This window comes from Sinocyclocheilus grahami, unplaced genomic scaffold, assembly GCF_001515645.1.
Source record: "Sinocyclocheilus grahami isolate Dianchi unplaced genomic scaffold, SAMN03320097.WGS_v1.1 scaffold113.1, whole genome shotgun sequence".
Lineage (NCBI taxonomy): Eukaryota > Metazoa > Chordata > Actinopteri > Cypriniformes > Cyprinidae > Sinocyclocheilus > Sinocyclocheilus grahami.
This window is the reverse complement of record NW_015505292.1, coordinates 918,306-942,589: the sequence shown is the minus strand read 5'-3', so window position 1 is coordinate 942,589 and position 24,284 is coordinate 918,306. Positions and strand designations below refer to the sequence as shown.

Here is a 24,284-nt window from a genome sequence, read left to right as displayed (position 1 = left end):
GTAAATCAGTTGTTTGAATATTAATTGTCATGGTATTTTTTTCCCACCTGTATAAAAGCCTGAATATTTGACTCATTATTTTAGCTGATGGTGTTGTTGGCCCATTGATTGAGTGCATCCAAATTGATGAATACCTCTAAACATCAAACATTGAAAACAATTCCTTGATATATAATTTTTTTTTAATTATTATTATTCCTCATTTTTGTAGCCTGTTTCATTTCATGTACAGATCCACAGGTCCAATATTACCCTAACAAAAAACTACTATGGCTGAAATAATATGTCAAAATAATGTGTCATGGTCCAGTGTAGATGTACAATGGTATGTTATATTCATGTACCATTGTATTTACATTGTTGATTGTTAGTGTAATACCCTTGAATTTATGAATTTTTATGAATTGATGAATCAGTTTTATATATATTTTTTTCTTAAAATGCATTACTTTATTGACTAATAGTCAACCACAATATACATAGTTGAACCACAATATACAAATTTTCAAGCAATTGATTGAATATCTTTGAGAATGCTATGGTTGCGTTAACTTTTTTATAAATTTACGTTTAAAATTATCACCCCCAAATATTTAAAAACACAGCGAACCAGAATGTGCACTGCTTTCTCTTTTTTCTACCATACATGCTGGAGAACTAACAAGATTTTTTTTAATTTATTGTATGTACATTTTGTTTGTGCACTTTGATTTGTAAGAAAGCATTTGGTGAGATCATAAATGTAAATATTATTTGGACACAGTATAATTTCAGACAAGACTACACTGTAAAAAAAAAATCAGTAAAATTTAAGGTAAAAAAACGGCAGCTGTGGTTGTAAAAAATACGGTAGCAACATTTTAGGTTTTATGGTTTTAACTTAAATTTACAGTTAAATACCGTATTTTCATTAACTGATATAATGTTAATGTACCAACCTATTGAAGTACTGAAATCTGTTTTGTAATACACTGATAACCACCAAATGCAGGTGGTGATGAGAAAGTCACATGATGAACCAAAGCCCATCACAAGCAACTTTTAAATAATAACATATATAGAAGGTGCACAGTGTCATTCACACAAACACCAAACAGCATCATTGTAACACACATGAAACTTAAAAAATGCAATAAACATTAATTTAACAACATTAGGTGTAACACACAACCATAATATACAAAACTGATAAGAAAAAACTAAGAAGAAACAGTTATTTCAACAAAAAAACATCAACTAGGCCAGATCCAATTCAGTAGGGTTATTTCTCTGAGTGCTTCTCAAGTACATTTTGCAGTAGGCAGACAAAATTGTATGCTGGAAGAGGGCACAAGGATTTCTGTGAACATAGGGCGGTATCCTTGTGGTAAAGGTGGGGCACTCTGCTCCAGAAAATCTAGTACTGACTTCCGCACGTCTTTGGGTACATCCCCTCTTACATCCAACAGGACAGAGACATGCTCCTCACTGAAAAACACACTTTGTAAGTCTCTTTCCATAGATTAATCTCTGTATTAGAAATTAATTTAGAATATTTAGATATGCTGGGTATGCTTGGTTTGAAATCTCACCTTATATCAGGGTACTTGGTTAACAATCCGGAAATCTCCAGTATTAGCATGTTTGGGTCTTTCAAATTGATTATGTCAGCCAGTGCAAGTATCAAAGCTGTGGGATTCACCTCACCTATGGTCCCATCGATCTCCTTTAAATGTAAAAATGGCATTACATGAGTGAAATACTTAAAGTAATTTCATTTCCACAAACGTATACAGACTTGTTCTTGTGTTATTCCTAGAGGTCTGCTATCTGCAAGCCTGATAAGATCCAATAAATTGCCGGTTTTGTTCAAGTTCAAGTCAGTTTCTCATGAATAGCTTTGCTTCAGGTTTGCAATGAATGAATAATTAGGTTATTATTCGTTTGTTTTAATTTTAATTTAACTCATTTTAAGCATTTATGTTTCAGTCAAAGCTGAATCTGTGCATCTGGGTTTACTTAATGGGAGACTCCCCCAAAAAATGTATGTAAATATGCTTTTACCATGCTTTGAAGGTGGTCCTTCAGCTGCTGAGCATCCTGTTTCATTCGCTGGGCAAATTGGTTTCGCTCATCATTATTTCTGCAGACCACTCTCTTCTGCATCAGTGTACGGACATACTCAACAACAGTTAGCCATTGACATTCCTCCTTTAGCCTCTGTAGATGATGGAGATCACATGACACAAAGGGTATTTGGGTGTTATTTGTTGGTAAAGATATTCACTCATTTTACTGTGTGGTCTATGTAATTTCTGATGCCTGATGTAAACACTAACCTGGCGACAAGGATGCCGCACCCTGTTGTAAAGTTCACAGTGACGTTCTAAAACCCCACACATATTTGGGGTTACTTCTCCCTGGTCCAGCCAGGTACGAGACAGGAGCTCCTGCAGATGAGGCTGCAACTCAAACAAGAGATGGTCCATGACTAAGCGGCATGCCTTTCTCACAGCACGGTCCAGGGCAGCCAGAGGTCCAAGTGAAATGCGAGAATACCGGTTTGAAGGGAAGGAGCACAACTGCTGCTGCAGGCTTTCTGTGGAGGTTCTAGATGTGCATTTAAATCTGAGATTTAATCTTACTGCTTACAAGCACCTCCAATGCACACAAAACTATTTAAAACACACACATTTTCAAACAAACATCACATAAATACAGACATACTGTAAAAAGATACGTGTACACCATCTCACTTGAGGATGATGCAGTTGTTGATGCAGGCCAGGAGATAATGGAGGTAGAACTTGTTACTGTTTATGGTTGAATCCCTGCGATGCTCCTTCCCAAATTCTATGATTGCATCTCGAAATCTGTTTAGATGTAATGAGAGGAAAGTACAAAATATTGTATATAATCAATAAGAGTTATGATATCCTGGTATTGCTAAATATACACACCGGCTGAGGAGGTTTTCCATCTCATAAAGACCCATTTGGATTGTCTGGTCCCGCAGAGCTTCACTTATCATCAAAGCCACCCGTGCATTTTCTTCTAGCATCTAACAACCCAGACACCAGAGCAGGCCATATCAGTGCCAATATCAAGCTAAATTTTGCTCATTGTAGATCAAGCCATTGCTTGATTACCTGAGTGATCATGGTTGGAAGGCTGGTGTGATAGCAGCCTTCATGGTCAATATCTGGTTCCTGATCCCTCTGCCAGTCTGTCAGCTCCACCTCTAGAGCCTTGTGCATCCACTCTGAGACACTCTTCTACAAACAATCACAGTACATTTTTTTCAAGAACTTGTGTCCTGTTAATCTAGAATGTGAAAGTGAATGTAAATGTTAAAAAGTTTAGAGACTAAAACCCCTCCCTGGGTCTTACCCGAACTTTTTGGACATATTTGTTCTGCAGCTGCTCGAGACCTTCCTGAGATATAAGAGGTCCCAGGTCCTCAATGTCTAGCTCAGTTACAAGGGCTGGCTCACCCATCATCTCTGAGCTTAATGAACAAATTCTCACATGTAGGACTTTCTGATTACCCATACACCAAATTCTGATTTAAGCATAGTGTTTACCTACCTGCTGTATATATGCAGAACCCAGTTAAGAACAGCGAAGATTTCCCCACCCTCTAGCTCCCATCCACTAACCAGTCCAAGATGGTTCTGCAAGAACTGGTGGCAGAAGTGCAGGTAAGCTCTTGTTAAATGATAGTGAGGTGGAACACATTGTTCCAGAAAATGTCGCACTGTTGAAAGGTCTCCCATAATGCAGTGCTGTAGCGCAGACAAGTGACTTGCAAGCCCTGGTCCGCGAGTGTGCAAGTACGACGCGCTACGGAAACGTGCTGACACTGCCTCCTCCATCACCTGACCAAATAGTTTAAACAGGTACATATTAAGTCAATTTTAAAAAAGCCTTTTTACACTTAAAGTTTATTTGTCATCTTACAAACAACTTTTTTTCCGGTACTTCTACCAATAAGAAACTTGCTTATCATCAAACCTTGAAGAAGAGGTCCCTCCAGCAACGTGGTCTCCCAGGGGGCATGGGTGTGTTCTGTCCCAATGTTGACCTCCGCTCCTCCAGAAACATCTGATCTAGTGCTTCTTCACGCTCCACTATCCGTACAGCTGACACAAAAAGTGTGGGGTTCTGACAGGCAAGTGACAAACCACTCCCCACCACTGCCCAGAGCTCCTTGGCAAGGGCATCCACCAAGCATCCAACACCTGAGAAATAATTCCGCACTAACTCTTCATCCTCAGAGATTAACCCCATCCCAGACGATCCCCTGGGTCCCTGGAGCTGTAGCAATACCTCATCCTGCCAGCGTTCTAGTTCCATTAGTCGGGCATGAGCTTCCAATAATCTCCGGGACTCCACTAGTCTCTCTGTCTCTAGCACCATACTCCGCACTGACATGAAAGAGATGACACAACACATGATAACACAACTGTACATATATACTTATCTTGCATTACTTTGACAAACCTCAGCACTTAAGTGGGTGAAAGATCTTTGTTATTATTTAGCTAGCTAGCTATAAACGTCAAATGTAATAGCGATTTTGTTGCTCAGCAAGATCCTTGCTCTGCTTTGACAGTAGTAGACTTAAAAGAAAAAACTTAATTGGGGTCCAAGACATTTTACACTATACCCGCTGTAGCACCATTGCGGTGATGCAGTGTGCATACTTGCGTTACATTATTAATGACCACACTTTGGAATGCAGCGACTCAAAAAATGTAACTTGCTTGGCTAGAAGTGCTTGTTTTCAAGTACTTTTATATACAGTACTTGAGCATGTTTCACTCTTAGGCAGGATGTTCATCACACAGGATGTTGGGCCTCCAAGACCAGGATTGGACACCCTGCTCTAAAGCATTGAAGGCTTAACCAAAATATCCATAGAGGGTATGCAAAAATAATAAGGACATACATTGCACTGAAAAGGGCAGGGAATCACTAACCTTTATAGAGGCGTGGTAGGTTGCTAACTGCAGCAAGGAGCTGGCGGTGAGTGACAGAAATCTCCCGAAGTGTCTCCAGTGCAGTCACTTCTTCAGAATTTTTCCTGGACTCCAGGTTAGCCTTGTGCAAGTCATGAGATATTTCTCTCAGCTCAGCTCGTGCCTCTCGCAATTGACCAAGACCCCAGTCGACACTTTCCAGGTAGGACTGCACAACTGACTTAAGAAAAATGCAGTGAGCAAAAAGTGAGCAGATGACTTTTCTTGTAGACATTGTTGGGCAAATACTTTTTAGAGGCTTTCTAATTGAAGTGAAATAATGATCACTACTTACCTTTAACCTTGAATGAATTGACTCAGTTCGTTGACTCTCCCTTTTCCTGTATTGTCCAAGTCTCTCCAGATGCTCTGGACGACAAAAGACACCTGAGGCCCATTTAAGCGCAGCACCCCGAGCCAAACACTCGGCTCTCTCCAGCTCTGGCCACACCTCGACTGGGACAAGGGCAAAATGCAGAAAAAATTTGTAGCCGATACGCTACTGAGCCAAGTGAGCTAAACCCACAACATAGAAACGAATTGTGCAGCTGTTTTAATTGAAGTTATTGCTGATTGTGTAAAAGAACAAATACTGGTGTTCCTGAGACAGAGATTAATTAAACCAGTAAAAGGCTAAATCTAAAAGAGTTATTCTGACATCAGCAAAGTCTTAAGCTCAGCAGATGAATTGATCTCTTCTCCAAAGAATGACTCAGTGATGTTCTGATCGTTTCAAAGTCTGAAGTTTCAAAATTTCCATTTCGTATTCCCCAATCCCATGGGTGCTCAAGAGCTGAAACACCCACGGGAAAGTATGTAAGGATACAATTTCAAAGTGATACAGTATTGACTAAATATAAAAATAGTACTTGATTTTTTTTTATAAGTATTAAAATAAAATATATATATTCTTAGTATTTGTGAATATGAGGGACTGCAAAGTTGATGAACAGTGTTGTGAGACTGATCAAATTATGTCACTAAGCTGTGTTGCTGTGCTGTCATTCATGTTGTCACAGTAACAGTGACTTCTCTAATTGGTGCAAATGCATGCATTTGACCAAATTTAAAGTCCTTCAACCCATAGTTTCTGTTTTATATTGTTTTATATAAAAAGTCAAGTATGGCTGGATGTTATGGGGTCAATTATGTAGCATTCCCCTGGCATAAACCTTTATGCTGCTTATATTTAATTATTTCCTTTCATTACATTTCTTTCATTCTTTTTATATATCACCTAAGATGCCTCGGGGTGAGTAAAACGCAGCCTAACTTTCATTTGTGGGTGAACTAACTCTTTAAGGATCAATGTATTTAGGGGTCCATGGCATCAAAGAGTCATTTAGGTGGCTGCAAGGGTGCTGCTATATAGGTGTTCTGACTTGTCTTTTCTGAAAAAAGTGAAAGAAATATATAGTTCAGTCATGAAACTCTAGATGGCGCAGGCTGACGGTTGTTAATGTAACTGCTGATATTCAGAGAGTTAAAAGACTTGGCACAAGCTGATTGGTTCATGCTGCATATGAGCTTACTGCCTTGCATTTATATTATATATATATATATATATATATATATATATATATACAGATTTCTCTACCAGTGCAACATTATGACATTATAAGCAAATGCTTTCCAGATGCCTCTCCACATTGCAAACAAACAGAAAGGTTGTGTACCTTCATGATTGTCTTGGCCATTCTTATCTCCGTCTGACATTTAGGCTTGTTGTTCCACCGTCCACCGTTTCGCTACTAAGAGACTGCCCTGCCCAGAGGGCCTGCTCAGTGTCGCCAGATAAAGCAATCAGCAGAGACAGAGAGAGTAACGAGGGGGAAGAAGAGAGAGGGTACATACCCACTTCACCGCCAGCCTTCCTCTCTCACACTCCCAGACACATCCTCTGCTCAGAGGCCAGCAGGAAGGGAAGGGAGGAAGGGAGACAGCGTCAGAGGGACGGAGGGAAAGCGGGCACTCCGCCCTCTAAATGATCCAGATGGTGAGTGGTGACTGTGGGGGTGGCCTTCATGTGCAACAGTGCCTCTCTGTGTCTGAGGTAGTTATAATCCAATATGTTTTAGAGGAAGTGCTTGGGATAAATGAACAAAGTTTGTATGTTGCTTGACAGGAGTCATGGGCAATCATTTGTATTGTTACAGAAAGTTCTTACCAATGTCCTGTGATCACCCACAGCTGGTGGTTGTAGAGCAAACATGAGAGGAATCTAAGTTCAGAGGCCCCTTAATGAATATGTTTATTTGTGTAAGTGTCCTGGCCTGTGACTTACCCCATGACTGTTTACATTTCTCTGGTCTCTGCCAAACACACACATGCACTACAAACATGACTAAATTAAGTCGTACCCACAACTGTTGGTGAAGATGTGTTGAAATGGATTCTGATGTAAGTTTATAACAAAAATGGCTATACTTATTCAGCTGTCTGGAATAATTATTCTGATTGGTCAATTGCAGCTTTCTGCAGTCTAAATTGTGTAGTTGACCATAGCTCAAGGTAAACGATTTCCTTCAGAGATATGCTAGTTTACTTTCTCACATTTTACTCTATCTCTTTACTGTAATTCAAATAAATATTTAATGTCCATTTATTCATGTATTTGGTTTGCTGCTGTAAATAATGTACGGTTAACTGGTCACTCACTACCCTGCCTATTTTGCAGTAATGACTGGCTTACTATACAGTATACATTACTTAAATTTTCATCTAGCTGATTCAGATTCTTCTGTGGTTATTGACAGTTTGCAAGCCGCCTTAAGGCAAAATATGAAGGCTTTTCTTTTAGTGTTTTTCCTTAGCAGCAGTATGTGCTAAAAATAGCTGATGACTAGACTTTGTTGTCTTTGCAGAGCACCATAATAACCAGAGGACTGTGACAGACTAACAGAGCTTTTCCGCCAAGGCTAATAGTTCCCTTTGAACTGAGATGTGGAGGGATGTAGTTTCTCGTAGAAGGGTGGAGATACATCCCTGATAACTACAGAGCAAACGTATATAAGATATACAAAAGGGTCGCCTCTGTCAGTTTATCTGTAACTACCCCCTCCCACACACACACACACACACACACACACCACCCTGCCTTTTATTTTTTGACGTATTATCAGTTGAAGGATATGCAGCTGTGCATTTTGTGGTCACCCTCCCCTATCACCACCTTAAATTAAACACCACCTATACCGATCGGAGGGAACAGGAAGTCTATTTCAGAAGTAGTCATCCAAACACAGGGAGGACTTCCTGTCTGACATTCCTGACCGGGGCTGACTTCCTGCTTCTCCTCCGCTCCCAGACATGGACAGACAAATGTACACTTTATGATATTTTGTGAGTTATAAGTATAATAATATAATTTTAAGTATAAAATTGAATTGTTTGATCGAATTGAGGGCAAGTTTGAGAGGTTTTCAGTTGCATGAAAACTAGGAATCTTATTTGTAAATTGTGGCCTAAGTGCATGTAAAAAAAAAAATCTGTCTTTAAAGAACAATTCACAATGTCCAATGCAATTCCAAGTGCTTCAGAGCAAACGCTTCACATTCCAGCATTTTAAAATTTGTGCTGTGGTCAGGGTTTGGGTAGTGGCCATGGTTAGGATTTGGTCTAAAGCTGAGGTTTTTGGGGAGCATTTTAGAATATTCCAGATATAATGACACTTTGGCTTATGATTTGGCAAACGGATGAAAGTCTCAATCTATCCATTATACTCTGCATATGGTATGAAAAAAATCTTAAAAACACATTCTAAACTGCACTTCCTTTTAAAATGCTTTTCTAAGTTTCAATATTTGGTCAATATAAGCTCAAAAGCAATCAGGTAAAAGGATGAAGAGAGCAGATTATGTTGAAGGACAAATATTTGATTTATAGGCCAAGAAAAGTTCTCCAATAAAGTGACAAAATGTTTATGCTCTAATTACTTGCTTGCCCTTGCTGGTATCTACATTAAAGTAAAAAGTGATATATGTTATTAATTTTCTCCCCTTTTGATATGTGCTATTAGAGATATCGGGACACTGGGGTTATGTAAAAACATGTAATACATGCGCTTAATTGCTTTTAACTAATTTTCGAAGGAAATCCAGTTCATATTTTTTATATTTAATATTTGTGCAAAATCTAACAGAATAATTTTTAAAACATATTTCATTTTCAATTCATTTACACTTCTAGATTGTCTTAAATGGCATAAACTTGTTTGAATTATTCACTGCTGTGGTTGACACCCAAAACTATGTTGGTTCCTATATGAACAAACCTCTGCTTTTCCCTGCAGTAAAGCCTGGGCTTTTATTGGCCCATTTAAAGTTGGGGAACACTTTTGACTGCCAACAGCAAGCGTTGCCATATTTTAATGTCATTGAAGGGTGTTAGAATGAGCAGATTAGATGGGGGCCCCTAATTATTTTGGCTTTAGTTCTGGATTAACCCTCTGTTCTGTCGACTTCAATTCACACTGGCCGTTTGATGAAATGTGAACTGACATAAAGTCTGCGGCTCACTTTCAATCCGATTATGCAGTTAAATCACCACAGTTCGAACCCAAGCAAGAGACTCTGGCGGGTCCCTATTCTCCCGCTCCTCCGAAAGCCCTGACAGCTACTCCCCGAAACACAGGGACCCACGCTACCTCTTCACAGGACCCACGCTACACTCTTAACCCCACATGAATAGGGCCTATTCAGCGAGGTGACGCTCAAGCACAACCTAAATATTGTTTTTATGAGCAGCAAATAGGTGGCACCTCCAAAATAATACTCGTTTCTTGAATTCCCATCATTCTTGGCCTTTTTGAGGGAGGAATAGTGCCTTGTTACAATGACCGGGCTTGTGTTGTTGGCCACATTTGGAACAAGACGAACACAAGAAATCGGCATACCATTGAAAAGGTTTAAATGCAAAGCGTTAATTCGCCTCAGGTTGCGGAACTGTGCTATAGGAGTTGAAATGACATGGTGTTCAGCTTTTTTTCTCTCGAGAGAGATCATTTTGTGCGTTTACCCAATTTAAATCTTAATATTTATTTAGATATTTAAAATCTAATTTAAAGCATATCTGACAACTTTGTACTAATGTTAGCTTTATAGCCATGCTTATTTTTCTGTACTTTCAACAACATTTCATCATGAATATGAAGAACTTTTATCAGGATAAGGACATCTAACCTAAACAAAATATTTAGCCTGTATTTCTTTTAGTTATAGCCTATATCTACAGTGACCCGTTCGTTTTCCCTGACGTTTGTTTGTATATTTATTTATTTATTGCACTTTATTAAACTCTTTGAATTTAGGCTTATCTGAACATTACAAATAACAATTAAAAATTATAAATTGTTATCCCACCGAAAGTGTTTTCCCCCCAAATAAGCCTGAAAGAAATGTAAAATTCCCATGCCCATCAAATCTTAAAACAATAATAAACTTTTTGTACTTATTTAGTGCTGTTATGAAACGTTCAGAATTGTATTTGGTTTGGCCTCCAGCAGAGGGCGATGTCAGTGCGGATCCTGCAGAGAAAGTCTTTTGAATTGAATCATTTTTAAGCCATCTATTCTAAGACTATTTAAGTTGGATTTCCCATGAATTTGCAATGCATTTTCACAGTAATTACGATCACACGGATGTGAATAATAAATAATTTTTCTCACACAGATAAGCTACTTGCTTCATAAAGTAAAAAGGCTGCCTTTATGTTGACATTAAATGTAAATGATTTATTCATGATTGTATTGCACATTTAATTTTCTGCAACAGAATACAGCTTTTGTTGACTGCCTTTTTTTACAGGCTACTTTAAATATGGCTAAAAGGTCCTGTAAATTTGATCAATCAAACATGGGCTAGTTCATTTAACAGTCATAAACTTAACTGGGATTTTACAGTATCTTCATAATGGAATGTTTTCATTCTCTGAAAAAGAGGCTTATTACAGTTTTGTTTTTAGTGCATGGTCTTGTTACAATACTTCATTTCTTTAAAATTGTATTGTTTTGTACAATGTTTTTCAATGGTGTACAATTAGAATATTCAAGATTGTACTTTGTTTAACCCTTTGGTGAAAACTGTTTAATTTTGGTATTGATAAATAAATTGGTTTAAATTTACTTTTAAAATGAAGAGTGTGATTTTAGATACACTTCAAGAAAGATGTGGTCTGATTGGTGAGCTGCTCAGTAATTAGCCTGAACTTTTCAAGCGAAAAACCAGTTCATGCTGTTTTGTTGTCTTAAAGTTGATTGGCTCACAGGATATTCACGGTCAGCTGGTCCTGACAATTGCTGATCCAGACATGGAAATTTGACTGATTGTGGGGTTCAGATAAAAAAAATTGTGTTTTATCAGTGTGAATCAGTTTAATTTCCTTTTTTTTCTCGTCAAATAGTTCTAGATAGACTTGTTTAGTTAAGATTCTCTTTGCAAACCCAGCTGCTTTCACAATTGCTCATAAAACTGTATCGAGTTTCACTTTGTTACACATAGAACTAGTGAGTTTCAACATTCCACTTTGTTTCACTTTAAGGAATGTTTAGCTGAATCTTACATAATGTTCTTGAGTTGTTCTCTTCATATTTAGTGCTTTTGTCCTCTTCAGACATGTCCAGTGATTTTCCCAGGAGTAAGAAAGAGAGCATTGAAATCTCCAAATTGGTATGGACCTCACCAACTCGCCAAAGCCTCTTTGGCAAATCTCTGTTTGATTTGACACTCCTGTTTGCCGTTGCAAACTCTTTCTTTTGTTGCGTCTGGATAAGCTTAATGACTTCTTTAACTTGCGAGTCCAGCTTCCAAAGTGAGAGAAAGCAGGGAAGTATAAGACGGATACTTTCACAGAGCAACTGTTCTTATCAGTACTGAGGTAGAATCGAGACTTCTTTGCATCTGGATGTGAAAACATGACATCTATGCAATTGAATTTATCTTAGTGAAGGTGTCTAGGTAAGGTGTGCCACTGTGTTCAGAGGCCAGAGAAATGGAAAGAAAAGTAGGAAAATAAGAGCAACTTTGAGTACTGAGTACACAGTGTGGACCCACCACAGCACAATTCAAGGAAGCAAACATAACCACAAATGCCTGTATTAAAGGATCAATCAGGGTCTGAATGGACCAGCATTAACTGGGCTCCTAATTCTGGTTTACTAACACCTGTAATAACTATCAAACAAGTGGTAATCTCATAAGCCCCCACATCATTTACATATTCCTCATTAGCTTGTTCAAACCTGAAGGATGCACTTTCTCTCTGTTGGCGGTCTCAGCTCCTGCACTCTGGCTGCTTGGGTGGTTCGGTGGCTAAGTCTGAATGTGATATGTATGTCTATGTAAGGGATTATCTGTATTAGCATCAGCGTTTACTGACGTAGCCATATTCTTAACATGGCTCTGGATAATTGGAATGGGAGGAGAAGATGGCTGATCCATTAGTTCATTCTGTTTGCTTAGTGGATGGGTCGCTCCATTCCTCAGTTTTACCACTCGGGAACATTTTTGTGGAAAGGGTGCGTATGTGTGTGCGAGGACTTCTTTATGCTTATTAAATCTAAGCAGATTCCGCTACAAAGCAAATGCCTTGAAGTCTTAGCACGGTTCACACATAGTATCGGGAGTTAGACCAAATACTGTGGATTTTTCAAGTGACTCTTGAGAGACTGGCCCAATCAGACCTCACAATCTGTGCTCTACAAGAGAGAGATCGTTGAAACCTGCAAACACCCCGAAAAGCCCCATTCTTGTGCCGATAATGCTGTGCTTTCGAAGCTCGCCATCAAATGTGCCGAAAACTACTTCAAAGAAAATTGAAATGTAACCAATTCTGTCAGAGTAGAAAAGGATTATTGTAAAGCTCAAATGGAGTTCATTTTGCCTGCATTGTGTTTTTTCTTTCTTTCTTTTTGCTTTGGTTGGTTGGTTTTCTTAAACAGCTGACATCTACTGGAATTCCGATCAGCACAGATCAGCATCAGCACACATTAAATCTAATAATACAATCTGATTACTATAAAATAATATAATAACAATTTAAATGTCTTAATTAGTTTAATTATATTTCATATAAGGTCAATATATTATGTATAATGTTTACTCCAGAACCAAAGGAATGAGGAAAAAATATGGCAAAATATGACAAAATATTTATGAAATATAAAATTTTTACTATACTAATATATATATTTATATAAAAATCTAAAACATGAAATATATATTTAAATGTATATTTATTTCTTCATATTTAAATATTTATGTACTGAAATAATATTTAATATTTATTTTATATTATGTTTAATATACGGAATATATTTATATACAAATGTAATATTATAACAAAATATTTAAATACAAAATATATAGATATAACACATATTTATATATTAAATGTTCTAATGTGAAAATGTTTTATACAAAACTGCACTAAGTAAGAAAAAAAATGCTTATTTCTAAACCGTAGTATTGTCTACATTAGCTTTTTCTATAACATTTCTCCAAATGAAACCAGGTGAAATAGTTCCCACAAACCAAAGCAGTGATTAACTAGTCTTCCTGACTAGTCACTGCTCTCTTGTGTTTTTTGGTCCCAATATCTGCATTGTTTTGATCAATTCATCTCAAGAGCCCTGGATTCTGGCCCACGTAACCCGACTGGGTCTTTCTCTTTAGCCATAGGGATGGAAGACTGGGGCTTCTGGTCTTGACAGGGGGCATCTCAACCAGTGAAGAATGGTCCAGGCAGCTGGTGTGACTAAGCCATGCCTTGTAAGGATGGGGCGGAGTGGCGTAGACTGTGAAGGCATGGAGGGAGGGAGGGAGGTGAGGCGGATGGGGGGGATACCATCAGGCTCTCCACAGAAAACAGTGTCTTTACATCGTACCAACTGTTCACATTTTCAACGCCAACTCCCTTTTTTTCTTCTTCCTGCCAGAGCTTTAACAAAACGGTTTACTAAGCACTGGTAAGACATGTGGTTAATAACGTGCAGAGAGTGCCGTCAAAGACCAATGCGGTCCATATGGACCACACCAAGCATCCATATTGTCCTTCTGTCATTACGCTACTTAACAGGCTTCTGTCACTAAGATGCCAGAATAGCAACTAAAGGCATTTTTTACAGGCATTTTTGGACATCACGAGCGTCTATATTTGCTCATTTGTTGAGTGTCAAAATGGCTAAACATGAGGTTGTGATCTGTTAAAGGCTTAGTTGACCTAACAATGAAAACTGTTGGCATCTTTTTAGGCATAACACCCCACGAAAGCCAAAATTGTATTTACTAAGTCGTTTTACTTAGATATTAGACTTTTTTTTTTTTTACATTCTTAAGAATGTAAGCATTTTATGCATCTTTTAAGAATTTTTGGGCATCACAAGTGTCTATATTTCGAACTTCATCTTAGCTAAGATTTGCCCATTTGTTGAGTGTCAAAATGACTGAAAATAATGTCATGATCTCTTAAAGAGATGAAACAATGAAGATTCTGTCATTATTAATGAACCGTAAAATCCAAACAACATTGGACCCAATTGACTTTCATTGTACAGAAAATTAATAAATAAATAAAAACAAAAAAGTTTGTTTTTTGATAAATAGGTGTTTTTTTAAAGTATTTTATTAAGTATTTAAATAAAAATTTTAAATTAAAAAATTTATTTAATGTGTATATATATATGAAGAGTTCAGATGCAAAAGCCTCTAAGTGCCATCTGAAACTTTCTTCAAAAATGAGCATTTTTATCAGGCTCCTATGTTTAGGTTCAGTAATTTTACTTTAATGGCAATGTATAGGTCCTTTTCTGTGCCATTAAAGTGAAATAAATGAACATAAATATAGGAGCCTGATAAAAATGCTAACACTTATTAGAAAATGGAAGACATACAAGACCACTGATAATCTCCCTCGATCTGGGGCTCCACGTAAGATCTCACCCTGTGGGGTCAAAATGATCACAAGAACTGTGAGCAAAAATCCCAGAACCACATGGGGGGACCTAGTGAATGACCTGCAGAGAGCTGGGACCAAAGTAACAAAGGCTACCATCAGTAACACACTGTGCCGCCAGGGACTCAAATCCTGCAGTGCCAGATGTGTCCCCCTGCTTAAGCCAGTACATGTCCAGGCCCGTCTGAAGTTTGCTAGAGAGCATTTGGATGATCCAGAAGAGGATTGTGAGAATGTCATATGGTCAGATGAAACCAAAATATAACTTTTTGGTAAAAACTCAACTTGTCGTGTTTGGAGGAGAAGGAATGCTGAGTTGCATCCAAAGAACACCATACCTACTGTGAAGCATGGGGGTGGAAATATCATGCTTTGGGGCTGTTTTTCTGCAAAGGGACCAGGACGACTGATCCGTGTAAACGAAAGAATGAATGGGGCCATGTATCGTGAGATTTTGAGTGAAAACCTCCTTCCATCAGCAAGGGCATTGAAGATGAAACGTGGCTGGGTCTTTCAGCATGACAATGATCCCAAACACACTGCCCGGGCAACGAAGGAGTGGCTTCGTAAGAAGCATTTCAAGGTCCTGGAGTGGCCTAGCCAGTCTTCAGATCTCAACCCCATAGAAAATCTTTGGAGGGAGTTGAAAATCCGTGTTGCCCGCGACAGCCCCAAAACATTACTGCTCTAGAGGAGATCTGCATGGAGGAATGGGCCAAAATACCAGCAACAGTGTGTGAAAACCTTGTGAAGACTTACAGAAAACGTTTGACCTCTGTCATTGCCAACAAAGGGTATATAACAAAGTATTGAGATTAAATTTTGTTATTGACCAAATACTTATTTTCCACCATAATTTGCAAATAAATTCTTTAAAAATCCTACAATGTGATTTTCTGGATTTTTTTTTCTCATTTTGTCTCTCATAGTTGAGGTATACCTATGATGAAAATTACAGGCCTCTCTCATCTTTTTAAGTGGGAGAACTTGCACAATTGGTGGCTGACTAAATACTTTTTTCCCCCACTGTATATATATATATATATATATATATACTCAAAAAAATGTAGAATACTTACAGAAGAGAGTCACAGTAAGCACAGTAATATTGTATCAATACTGTAACAGCAAGCAAAATGATGAATTAATGAATCAAAAGCAGACATGTATCCTTTCGCTTATGCTGAAATATTATCCATTACATAACAGAAAATGAGCCATTTGAAACACTATCTGCGCACTCCATTCGCCAACCAAGTGTTCTGCTGCACTTCAAATGATATGACTAGTGATATAATGTGACTTTAACTAGATCATCTTTTCCTTATTCACACAGTAAGATACCCTGGGGAGCTGACAATAGATCCTTTGAGAGAGGAAGGGAGGTCTGCACTGGCCAAAGGTTAAACAGGGCTTTTGGATGGTGATAAATCACTATTAAATGAGGCCTGCATTGCCGCGCATTGTCGTTGCTCACTTTCAAACCCATTACCTTCTGGTTGTAAAGCTGACACAGCTAATGAACTGACTGCTTTGAACTGGGGCCACAATATTGACTGGTTGCTTGGGGCAGATGTCTCAAGTCAAGCAACTAGTAAATGTACATTTGATTAAGAAAGACTCTTCAGGTCTTTGGGGGTGGAGATATTGTGAGGGGGTGAGGCTGCTTGGATAGCAGGGGGCTAGTCTACACTTAATGAAAACTCTAGAGGAAGTTCATATTAAAACAATTGGGCTGACTGAATCGGGCTGATGAAAGAGTGTAAGGCATGCTGTTTGATTTTGCGAAAAGACAAAAGGCTGCTAATGATTAGCCAAGACGTGGTCAACTCGCTTCCTCTCAGCTCTTATGGTGCTGATGCTGGTTTTGATTGACATTTGAGAAAAGTTAAAGAATTTGGGGTTTAAAGATGAGGTTGAAAATTCATTTCAGCATTTATTGATTTTTATTCATTCATTTTGGTTAGCATTTGCATTTTCAGACAATTTTTCTGTGCTTATTTAAAAAAAAAAAAAAAAAAAAAAAAGGGGGCCCAAACACAATTTTGGCATTTAACTCACACTTACAAATGTCTGAATTTTCATGTGTTATGTAACAAAATGTCAATCAAATTAAGCTGGAAAAAATATTTGTTCCTTTTTTAAATAATTATATATATTTTTATCAGTCTTAACCAACTGGTCTCAAGGTGATATTTTGTTTGTGGATGTATGAATCATTTCCTATCAAGTTCACACAGGTGTCTTATAACCACAGGTGTACTTCATCACAACTATGGACGTTACACTAATATTTGGAAACCAAAAATGTCTAAATACTTATTATCTTATATTTGAACAGTAAATCTATTGTTTTATTATGGAAAAATAGTTTTTTTTTTTGTGAAGTGTATTGCTTAAAATACATGCTTTTTGTCTTAAAAATAAATTTAATCCAAAGACATACCTAAATTTTTAGGTGTGACTTACATGTACAAATACTTTCAAGGCCACTTTATACTAGATTTAATATTAAGTATATCAATTAATATTTTTGCTAATTTGCTTAATGAATTAATTTGACACCTCTATAGCAGACTTTAACTGACAGATTAGCCTATAGTGAGCCTAGCTGGAGGAGAAGTCAGCGGCTCTAAAAGGAAGCATGACTAACTGTTATCTTGTGCTGCCGGTGAAGGATGGGGAGCTGAAGCAGTGCTGAGATGTGCTGATTAGCATATAATTGGTTCTTTTGTATTAAACACAGGGAATTAGCCTACGGTTCAGTCTGCTGTTAGCAGCCTGGTTTCCTATTCTTTTAAAGAGAGTGAACACATGGCCTGCTGGGAAGTGCTGGCATCTGACAAAAATGGAAAATCACAAAAAAAAAGTATTCTTGTTTTGTTTTTTTAATCTATTATTAAAAAATCTATTATGGTTCTTCTATATCTATCTATCTATCTATCTATCTATCTATCTATCTATCTATCTATCTATCTATCTATCTATCTATCATTGCAGTTTTATGATCTATCATATTCATTTTCCTGATGTTTCCTTTATTTTCTTTGCACAGGAAATTATCTTTAATCTTTCGATGATTCTCTGATCACTAAAGATAAACATGAAATCTGGTGCATTCACACTCGTCCGTTATCCACACAGTGATACACCATTAGTCATCATATTGACCCAGCCATTTCCATGGTGCGCCTGTTGTAAATTTGTTGTTACATGGTGTGTCTGCCACGGTCCCCGCAGCATATTTGTTTGGGTTGTATGTGTGTGTGTGTGTGTGTGTGAGAGTGTGTGCAATGCTTATGCAGGGGAGTGTATGTAAGGCCTGCCAAGCTGCCCCCCATCTCTGATAAATGGACTGTGGTCAGTCTGGGGGTAGTGGGGGGTTCATGAGGCCCCACGGGGCCAACAGTGCTCTCGGATGCAGGGATGAGGTGGACCCACGCCAATTATGGTCTTTTGAATGGGTTAACTTTGTGATTGACATCGGCTCTACCCTCTCCCCATGGACCCCATTTACACATACTGGCCAGTAACTGACCTGCACAGGGGAGGTAACGCATTTATCAAACTCTAAACTGACTTTTGCCTTGCATCACTTGATGAGTTTTTAAGCAGAGATTAACTTATGACTTCAGGTGAGACATTTATTATTTTCTCATAATTACACAGCCACTTTGTGGGATTAGCAAAATGAGTAAAAAAAATTAAGCATTTGCGATTTAGGATCGAGTGCGTTGTGTACAATTTTCCGTTACTTTAAATGTCTAAAACAACGGTGGGAGGCATCAGTTAGGGCCCATTAAGGCATCATCTGTAAATCCCACACATTCCTACTCATGAAGACACAAGCGTCAGCAGAGGAATTATCTCATTGTGACTTTCTCTTTAATTTCCAATCAATTTATAAGGGTTTGCCTTTTCCTGCCTCTATCAATGAGCTCTCTTTCTCTCTCTTTTATTTTCTCCCTAAAGACAGCTGAATGAGCATGCAAGAAGATGTGAGCATAATGACCCCAGCAATGGTGACAAAGCCTAATTGGTCACGGAGGCCAGTGGCTAATGAGCTGAAAAAATGAGCCCATGGGTGTGTAATAACTGTATTTTCCTCCATTTCTTCTCCTTTCGTCACAGTCCTGTGTGGCATTTTTAACCAACTAAAATGGCACCAGATGCAACAGGGCTCAGACATTTTGACTTGAATTGGGAAACCATATGTTCAGATAAGTCATGGTTTCCCGTTTCCCACAGGCAGGGGCCAGTGCATCTGTGAGGAAAAGCACTGGTGGCCAGGAAACCCTGCTTTACGACTTTACACAAGAGCTTATGGTCTTGGATGGCATTACTTAGGCATGAGAGGGTTTTTGCCTAAGAAAGGTGAAAGGAAGAGAAATGAGGATGTTGAGATGTGATTTTTTTTCGCCAACATTTTCGATAGAGGAATTTCTGCAAAAGGAGCATTCTAGTAATTTGTATAAGTAAATACGTTTACTTATTCCTAAAGGAATAGCACATTCAAATTAGGGATGCACCGATCCGATATTCAGTATCGGGTATCGGTCAGACGAGATCGATCCAAATCCGATATTGTGTATACTATTCTGTGTTATTGTTAAGCCCCACGAAAGGCACAAAAACATTATAAAGCACATAAAGTTTTCGGCACTATATTCCAAGTGTTCTGAAGCCGTTCCATAGTTTAATGTGAGCTACAGATGAGCATTTAAGTCGTTACATTCAAGTTGACGTAAACTCTTCTCTCCGCTGCATCCTCCATTCAGCATTCAAACTGCGTTCGGTTACGACAGTCAAGACGATGAAACTCTCTTCAAGAGCACAGTAACTGAAATTTAAAACTGTTAAAAGAAAAGGCTCAATAACCTATCGCGCAGATATAATATACTACGCATCAATATCTCTTCTCTTTGTGCTTTCAATGCGGAGCGCTGCACGCTGTGACTCCGTGTTGCTTCAAGCGCATTATTCTGCGCATGGGATGGGCATAAACGCTTTTTGCCGCTCTGTATCGAAGCCTTTCATATTATAATACTTTTGCGCAATGAAAGATTATTAATAGCCTTTCTTGTTCTGTCCTATCTATCATATGTTGCTGCCTCCATTACTGTGCTATACATTTAGAAGTATATATATTATACACACATAATGTATATATAAATATATTTACTTGTTTTTCATGAATGTATTTTACAACAATACAAAGAGCAATATAACATTTTACCAGATTTAGTCCTAAACTTATTCACTTTTATTTGTTCCCCACTAAATAATGTTATTTCACTAAATGTTTAGATTTGATAAAATGATTGTGCACTCATGATTTTTCTAGAATAACTTTTGCTGCTGAATTATCCCCTAACCTAGTTTATAATAGTATTTTTGTCATAGATTATGATTATATATTTTTTTTCATTTGTTATTTTTCTTTAAAGGGGTCCTATTATGCTCTTTTACAAAGTCTTGATTTTGTTTTGGGGGTGTACTAGAACAGGCTCCCATACTAGGTTGTTCGAAAAACACTTTATTTTCCACATATTTTACATTATTACAACACCTCTCTCCCCAGTCCGGCATGAACGGCTCGAATAGTTCCTGTATCAAATGAAGGCCCGCCTTCTGAAATACGAAACGTGCTGTGATTGGTTAGCTGGGCCAGTGTGTGTTGTGATTGGCAGCACTCAGCGCCTGCTCGGGAAATGTCACGCCCCTTACCACAGCCGCCTGTGAGCTTCAGTGAAAATATTGCGTCAAAATCAAATCAATCTGAGCGTGATTTAAACCCGGATGATTGTAACCACTTTAAGTTTGTCTGCCTTGGGAAAGCTATCGTGTCTCCGACATAGTGATAACACTCGTTGCCTTCTCTAGTGCAGCTCAACCAGGTCTCGTCCCATTCGTCGGTATTTGTGATATCACAAATCCTGGAAAATATTCGTTGTAGTCCAAACGAGTCGTTCGTTGTAGTTTTTGAAAAGTGATTTCTGTTAAATAAAATATCTCCTTTTGAAGTGGACTTTGAGCTTTGTAACTTTGCAGATATTTTTTATGCTCAAACAGCAACATTACAGACTAACTAAAGTTGAAAAAGTGAAAAAGCATAATAGGACCCCTTTAAAATGAATATTTAGTAGATCACAAAACAGTGATGATCAGGTCACCCTGGGGTATAGAAATTCTACATTGATTGAAAAAAACAGTGCTGGTATCGGTATCGGCCTATACGCAGAATTTTTGGTATCGGAACGGATGTGAAAAAATGGTATCGGCGCATCCCTAATTCAAATATGAAAATTATGTATTTTTTCAGTTGAGTTATTTAAAGTAAAACAAAAGCTCTTTTCAATGCAATAAAAGTAAATGGTGACAGGCCATCAAGCAAGATTTTCAGTGAGTAATTACTAACATTTTTCCTTTAAAGTGGTGTCATGTGGCTTTATAAAACTTGGAATATAGTGCGCAAGTCATATGGACCGCTTTTATGGTACCTTTTAAATTTTTTGGAGCTGAACATTCCCTGTCCTCATTCACCTTCTTTATACAGAACTCTAGTTTTATAGAAAACTCTACTAAACATCTATTTTTGTGTTGAAGGTGAGTAAATTATGACAGAATTAATTTTACAAAAACGTATATATATATATATATATATATATATATATATATATATTAGCAGTCATATTTCAGCTTGTTTGGTTTATATGTTGTGGAAAACCCTTTGGCAATGAAATCCGAAACACTTCAGATTCTCTGTGACTCCAGTCAAGTGAAGTTACTACCTCAGTTTTTTTTTAATATACTGCACTTCTTGCCCTCGTGAACCTGTTGAGAGCCTCTGAAAGGGACCTGAGGAGTGCTACTGGTCCCTGAAAATAGTGCTGACTGTTGGGCAGAAAGGGGTGGGGGGTTGGGGGTCTGCTTTTATTCAGTGCCTAAGATAACAGCATACAGAATGATAGACTTCTCTGAATTGTTTGTTCCTCTCGCCCATTGTTCTTCCCTCCATTCAAGGAGTAGGAGTCTCTTAGCCGCACTTGAGGGAGGCCGTCACAGGTAGGAAGGCAACTGAGCTTATTCCCAGCACATGCTTGATTGCCTCCTTATAGACTCTCACTCTCAAGGCTCTGAAAGGCCTTGGCGGCCTGGTGAATAAACTACTGCTCGCTTCCATAAACTTTTTCTCCTCTCGAATTTTCCAAGGATGTGAGCAGAGCCAGGCTCGGGGGAAGCGTCTGAAAAGGGAGTCTGTTTGAGAATCAAAGCCCACCGGGTCCACCCTCTCTGCACACGCACAAAGGACGAGGGTGCATCAGACCCTGCCCACCGAAGAGCAAACTTCTTGTTTGCACCACTGCAGGTACGGCCTGTTAAAGCAACATAGCGAAACTACTTTTTCTTAGACATAATTATGGACAAAATATCTAAACGTGCCTCATTTCTTCCAGGATTGCCGCCATTGGTTCTTGCTAACCATTGTGCTTCTGTTGGGACTCTGATAATGAATGAACCTTGAGGGAAGATCTCATTTTAAATTCAATTAGCTCAGACTAGACTTATACATATAAGAAGCTGTACAATGAGGGATTGTTGGCCGAAATCATTCTGTCTTGACTGTCTTGTCTGCTTCCTGTGGATTGTTCTTAATGAGGAGAGACTGACAGTGGAACACGCTGGGCTTTGGTACCAGATCTTTGACTATTTTAAAGACTTGTTAACTATTACCTACAACGTCAAAGTGGTTTAAGCTAACAAAACAATGCGGATGCTGACAAACGCGCTTTTACAGATCACATGAAACGGATTGAGTCATGTCAGGCCAAAGAGTTAGACAAAGAAATCACATCAAATCTTATGTAAAAAGAACAACACTTGCACAATAGCCGTTTTGGGCCCTAGAGTAGTTGATTCAGCCATTAGAAACATCAAGAACAATCCTCAGTTTTTTATTAATAAGAACATCGAATGACATCACTTTGAAATCGGAGAATATTATTGGTGTTTAGACTTGGCGATAAAGTGACTTTATCACTTTCTAGACTTAACTGAGCATTGGTGGCGGCCACATTCTTAAACAATCTACTTAGTCCCAGAATGGATGTGGGATGTTTGAGAGACTGAAAGCGGTATTTTTATCACTTATAAAATGGCTAATAATATTTCTGAACAGTTTTAATGTCTTCACGGAGGATCTGTCACTTTATGAGTTCTCTACCTGTTTAAGGAATGTTGTAAAGATGTCCATCAGAAATTTTAAGTTGGTTTGATTGACGTTGTCTTTGGGAGAGAATAGATTCTGCTTAAACATTGTCTTTATGTGCTCTGTGTTTAGCTGTTGGACTGTGACCCCTCCATCTGTTCAGGCTAATCTGGCCATTATTTGGACACTGGCTTCTTTCTCATGCAGGATATACTCAGAGCCTAAGTTTAACACAAAAAGCATGATGTTAAATTAAAATAAATTTGTAAATACATCAACTGAACTGACTTTTTTATAACATACTGGGTATTATTATTATTAGTGGCAGGTATCTAGACATTTATTAAATGTAGAAAAATATACTTGGTCATTCATGACATTGTGTCACTTTGAATAATCACCACTATACTGTATAAATGTGTATTGTCTCCGGCAACCATTTTTCTACATTATTGTGCTAGTGTCATGTCACAATACTCCACAGTTTTTTCTTCTTGCATAATACTTTCATACTGTATTTTCATAGAAGTGATTTGACCTCCAGCTACTGTGAATACATATAACATAACACTTTAGATTTATGTTATATTTAAATTCAGATAGAATATATTAAAAAACATATATAGTGTAATTTGGTAACACTTTACAATAAGGTTCATTAGTTAACTACTTTAGTTAACATAAACTAAGAATGAACAATAGTTCTTCAGCATTTATTAATGTTAATGTTAATTTCAACATTTATTAATGCATTATTCAAATCAAAAGCTGTGCTTGTTAACATTAGCTAATGCACTGTGAATTAACATGGACTAACAATGAACGACTGTATTTTCATTAACTAACATTAACAAAGATGAATAAGTGTATTGTATATATATATATATATATGTGGAAGTCCATGTTTTAAAGAAATTAAAATAATTAGTAATTAATTAATGTAATTGATTTTTTTAAGTATACAATTGGAATTAATATATAGTGTAAATTTGATTTTTATATTTTATATATTACTTTATGTATATGGCATTCATAAGCAAGTTGTCTTGAACCTGGACACCCCAAGCAGTGGCCAAATCCCCTCGAGATCACAGGTTCTCTGTGCTTTAAAGCCACTGTTTATAATC

The 24,284-nt window shown here is 37.8% G+C and overlaps 1 protein-coding gene and 1 long non-coding RNA gene across 2 annotated transcripts; one reads left to right on the top strand and one right to left on the bottom strand.

Moving 5' to 3' along the window:
- Window positions 1-1,244: 1,244 nt before the first annotated feature.
- LOC107589165 (exocyst complex component 3-like protein) lies at window positions 1,245-6,744 on the bottom strand. Its single transcript, XM_016277523.1, has 13 exons — window positions 6,677-6,744; window positions 5,296-5,456; window positions 4,962-5,181; window positions 3,994-4,406; window positions 3,568-3,857; window positions 3,370-3,487; window positions 3,129-3,254; window positions 2,940-3,040; window positions 2,736-2,852; window positions 2,319-2,589; window positions 2,044-2,199; window positions 1,572-1,705; window positions 1,245-1,467 (listed from the first exon to the last, which is right to left on the bottom strand). The coding sequence occupies exons 1-13, from the start codon at window positions 6,714-6,716 to the stop codon at window positions 1,281-1,283; spliced, it is 2,334 nt and encodes a 777-aa protein (XP_016133009.1). The 5' UTR covers window positions 6,717-6,744; the 3' UTR covers window positions 1,245-1,280.
- Window positions 5,434-22,302, top strand: LOC107589166 (uncharacterized). Its single transcript, XR_001609655.1, has 3 exons — window positions 5,434-5,511; window positions 6,721-6,996; window positions 22,161-22,302. It is a non-coding gene; the product is annotated as an uncharacterized lncRNA (long non-coding RNA).
- The last annotated feature ends 1,982 nt before the right edge of the window (window positions 22,303-24,284 follow it).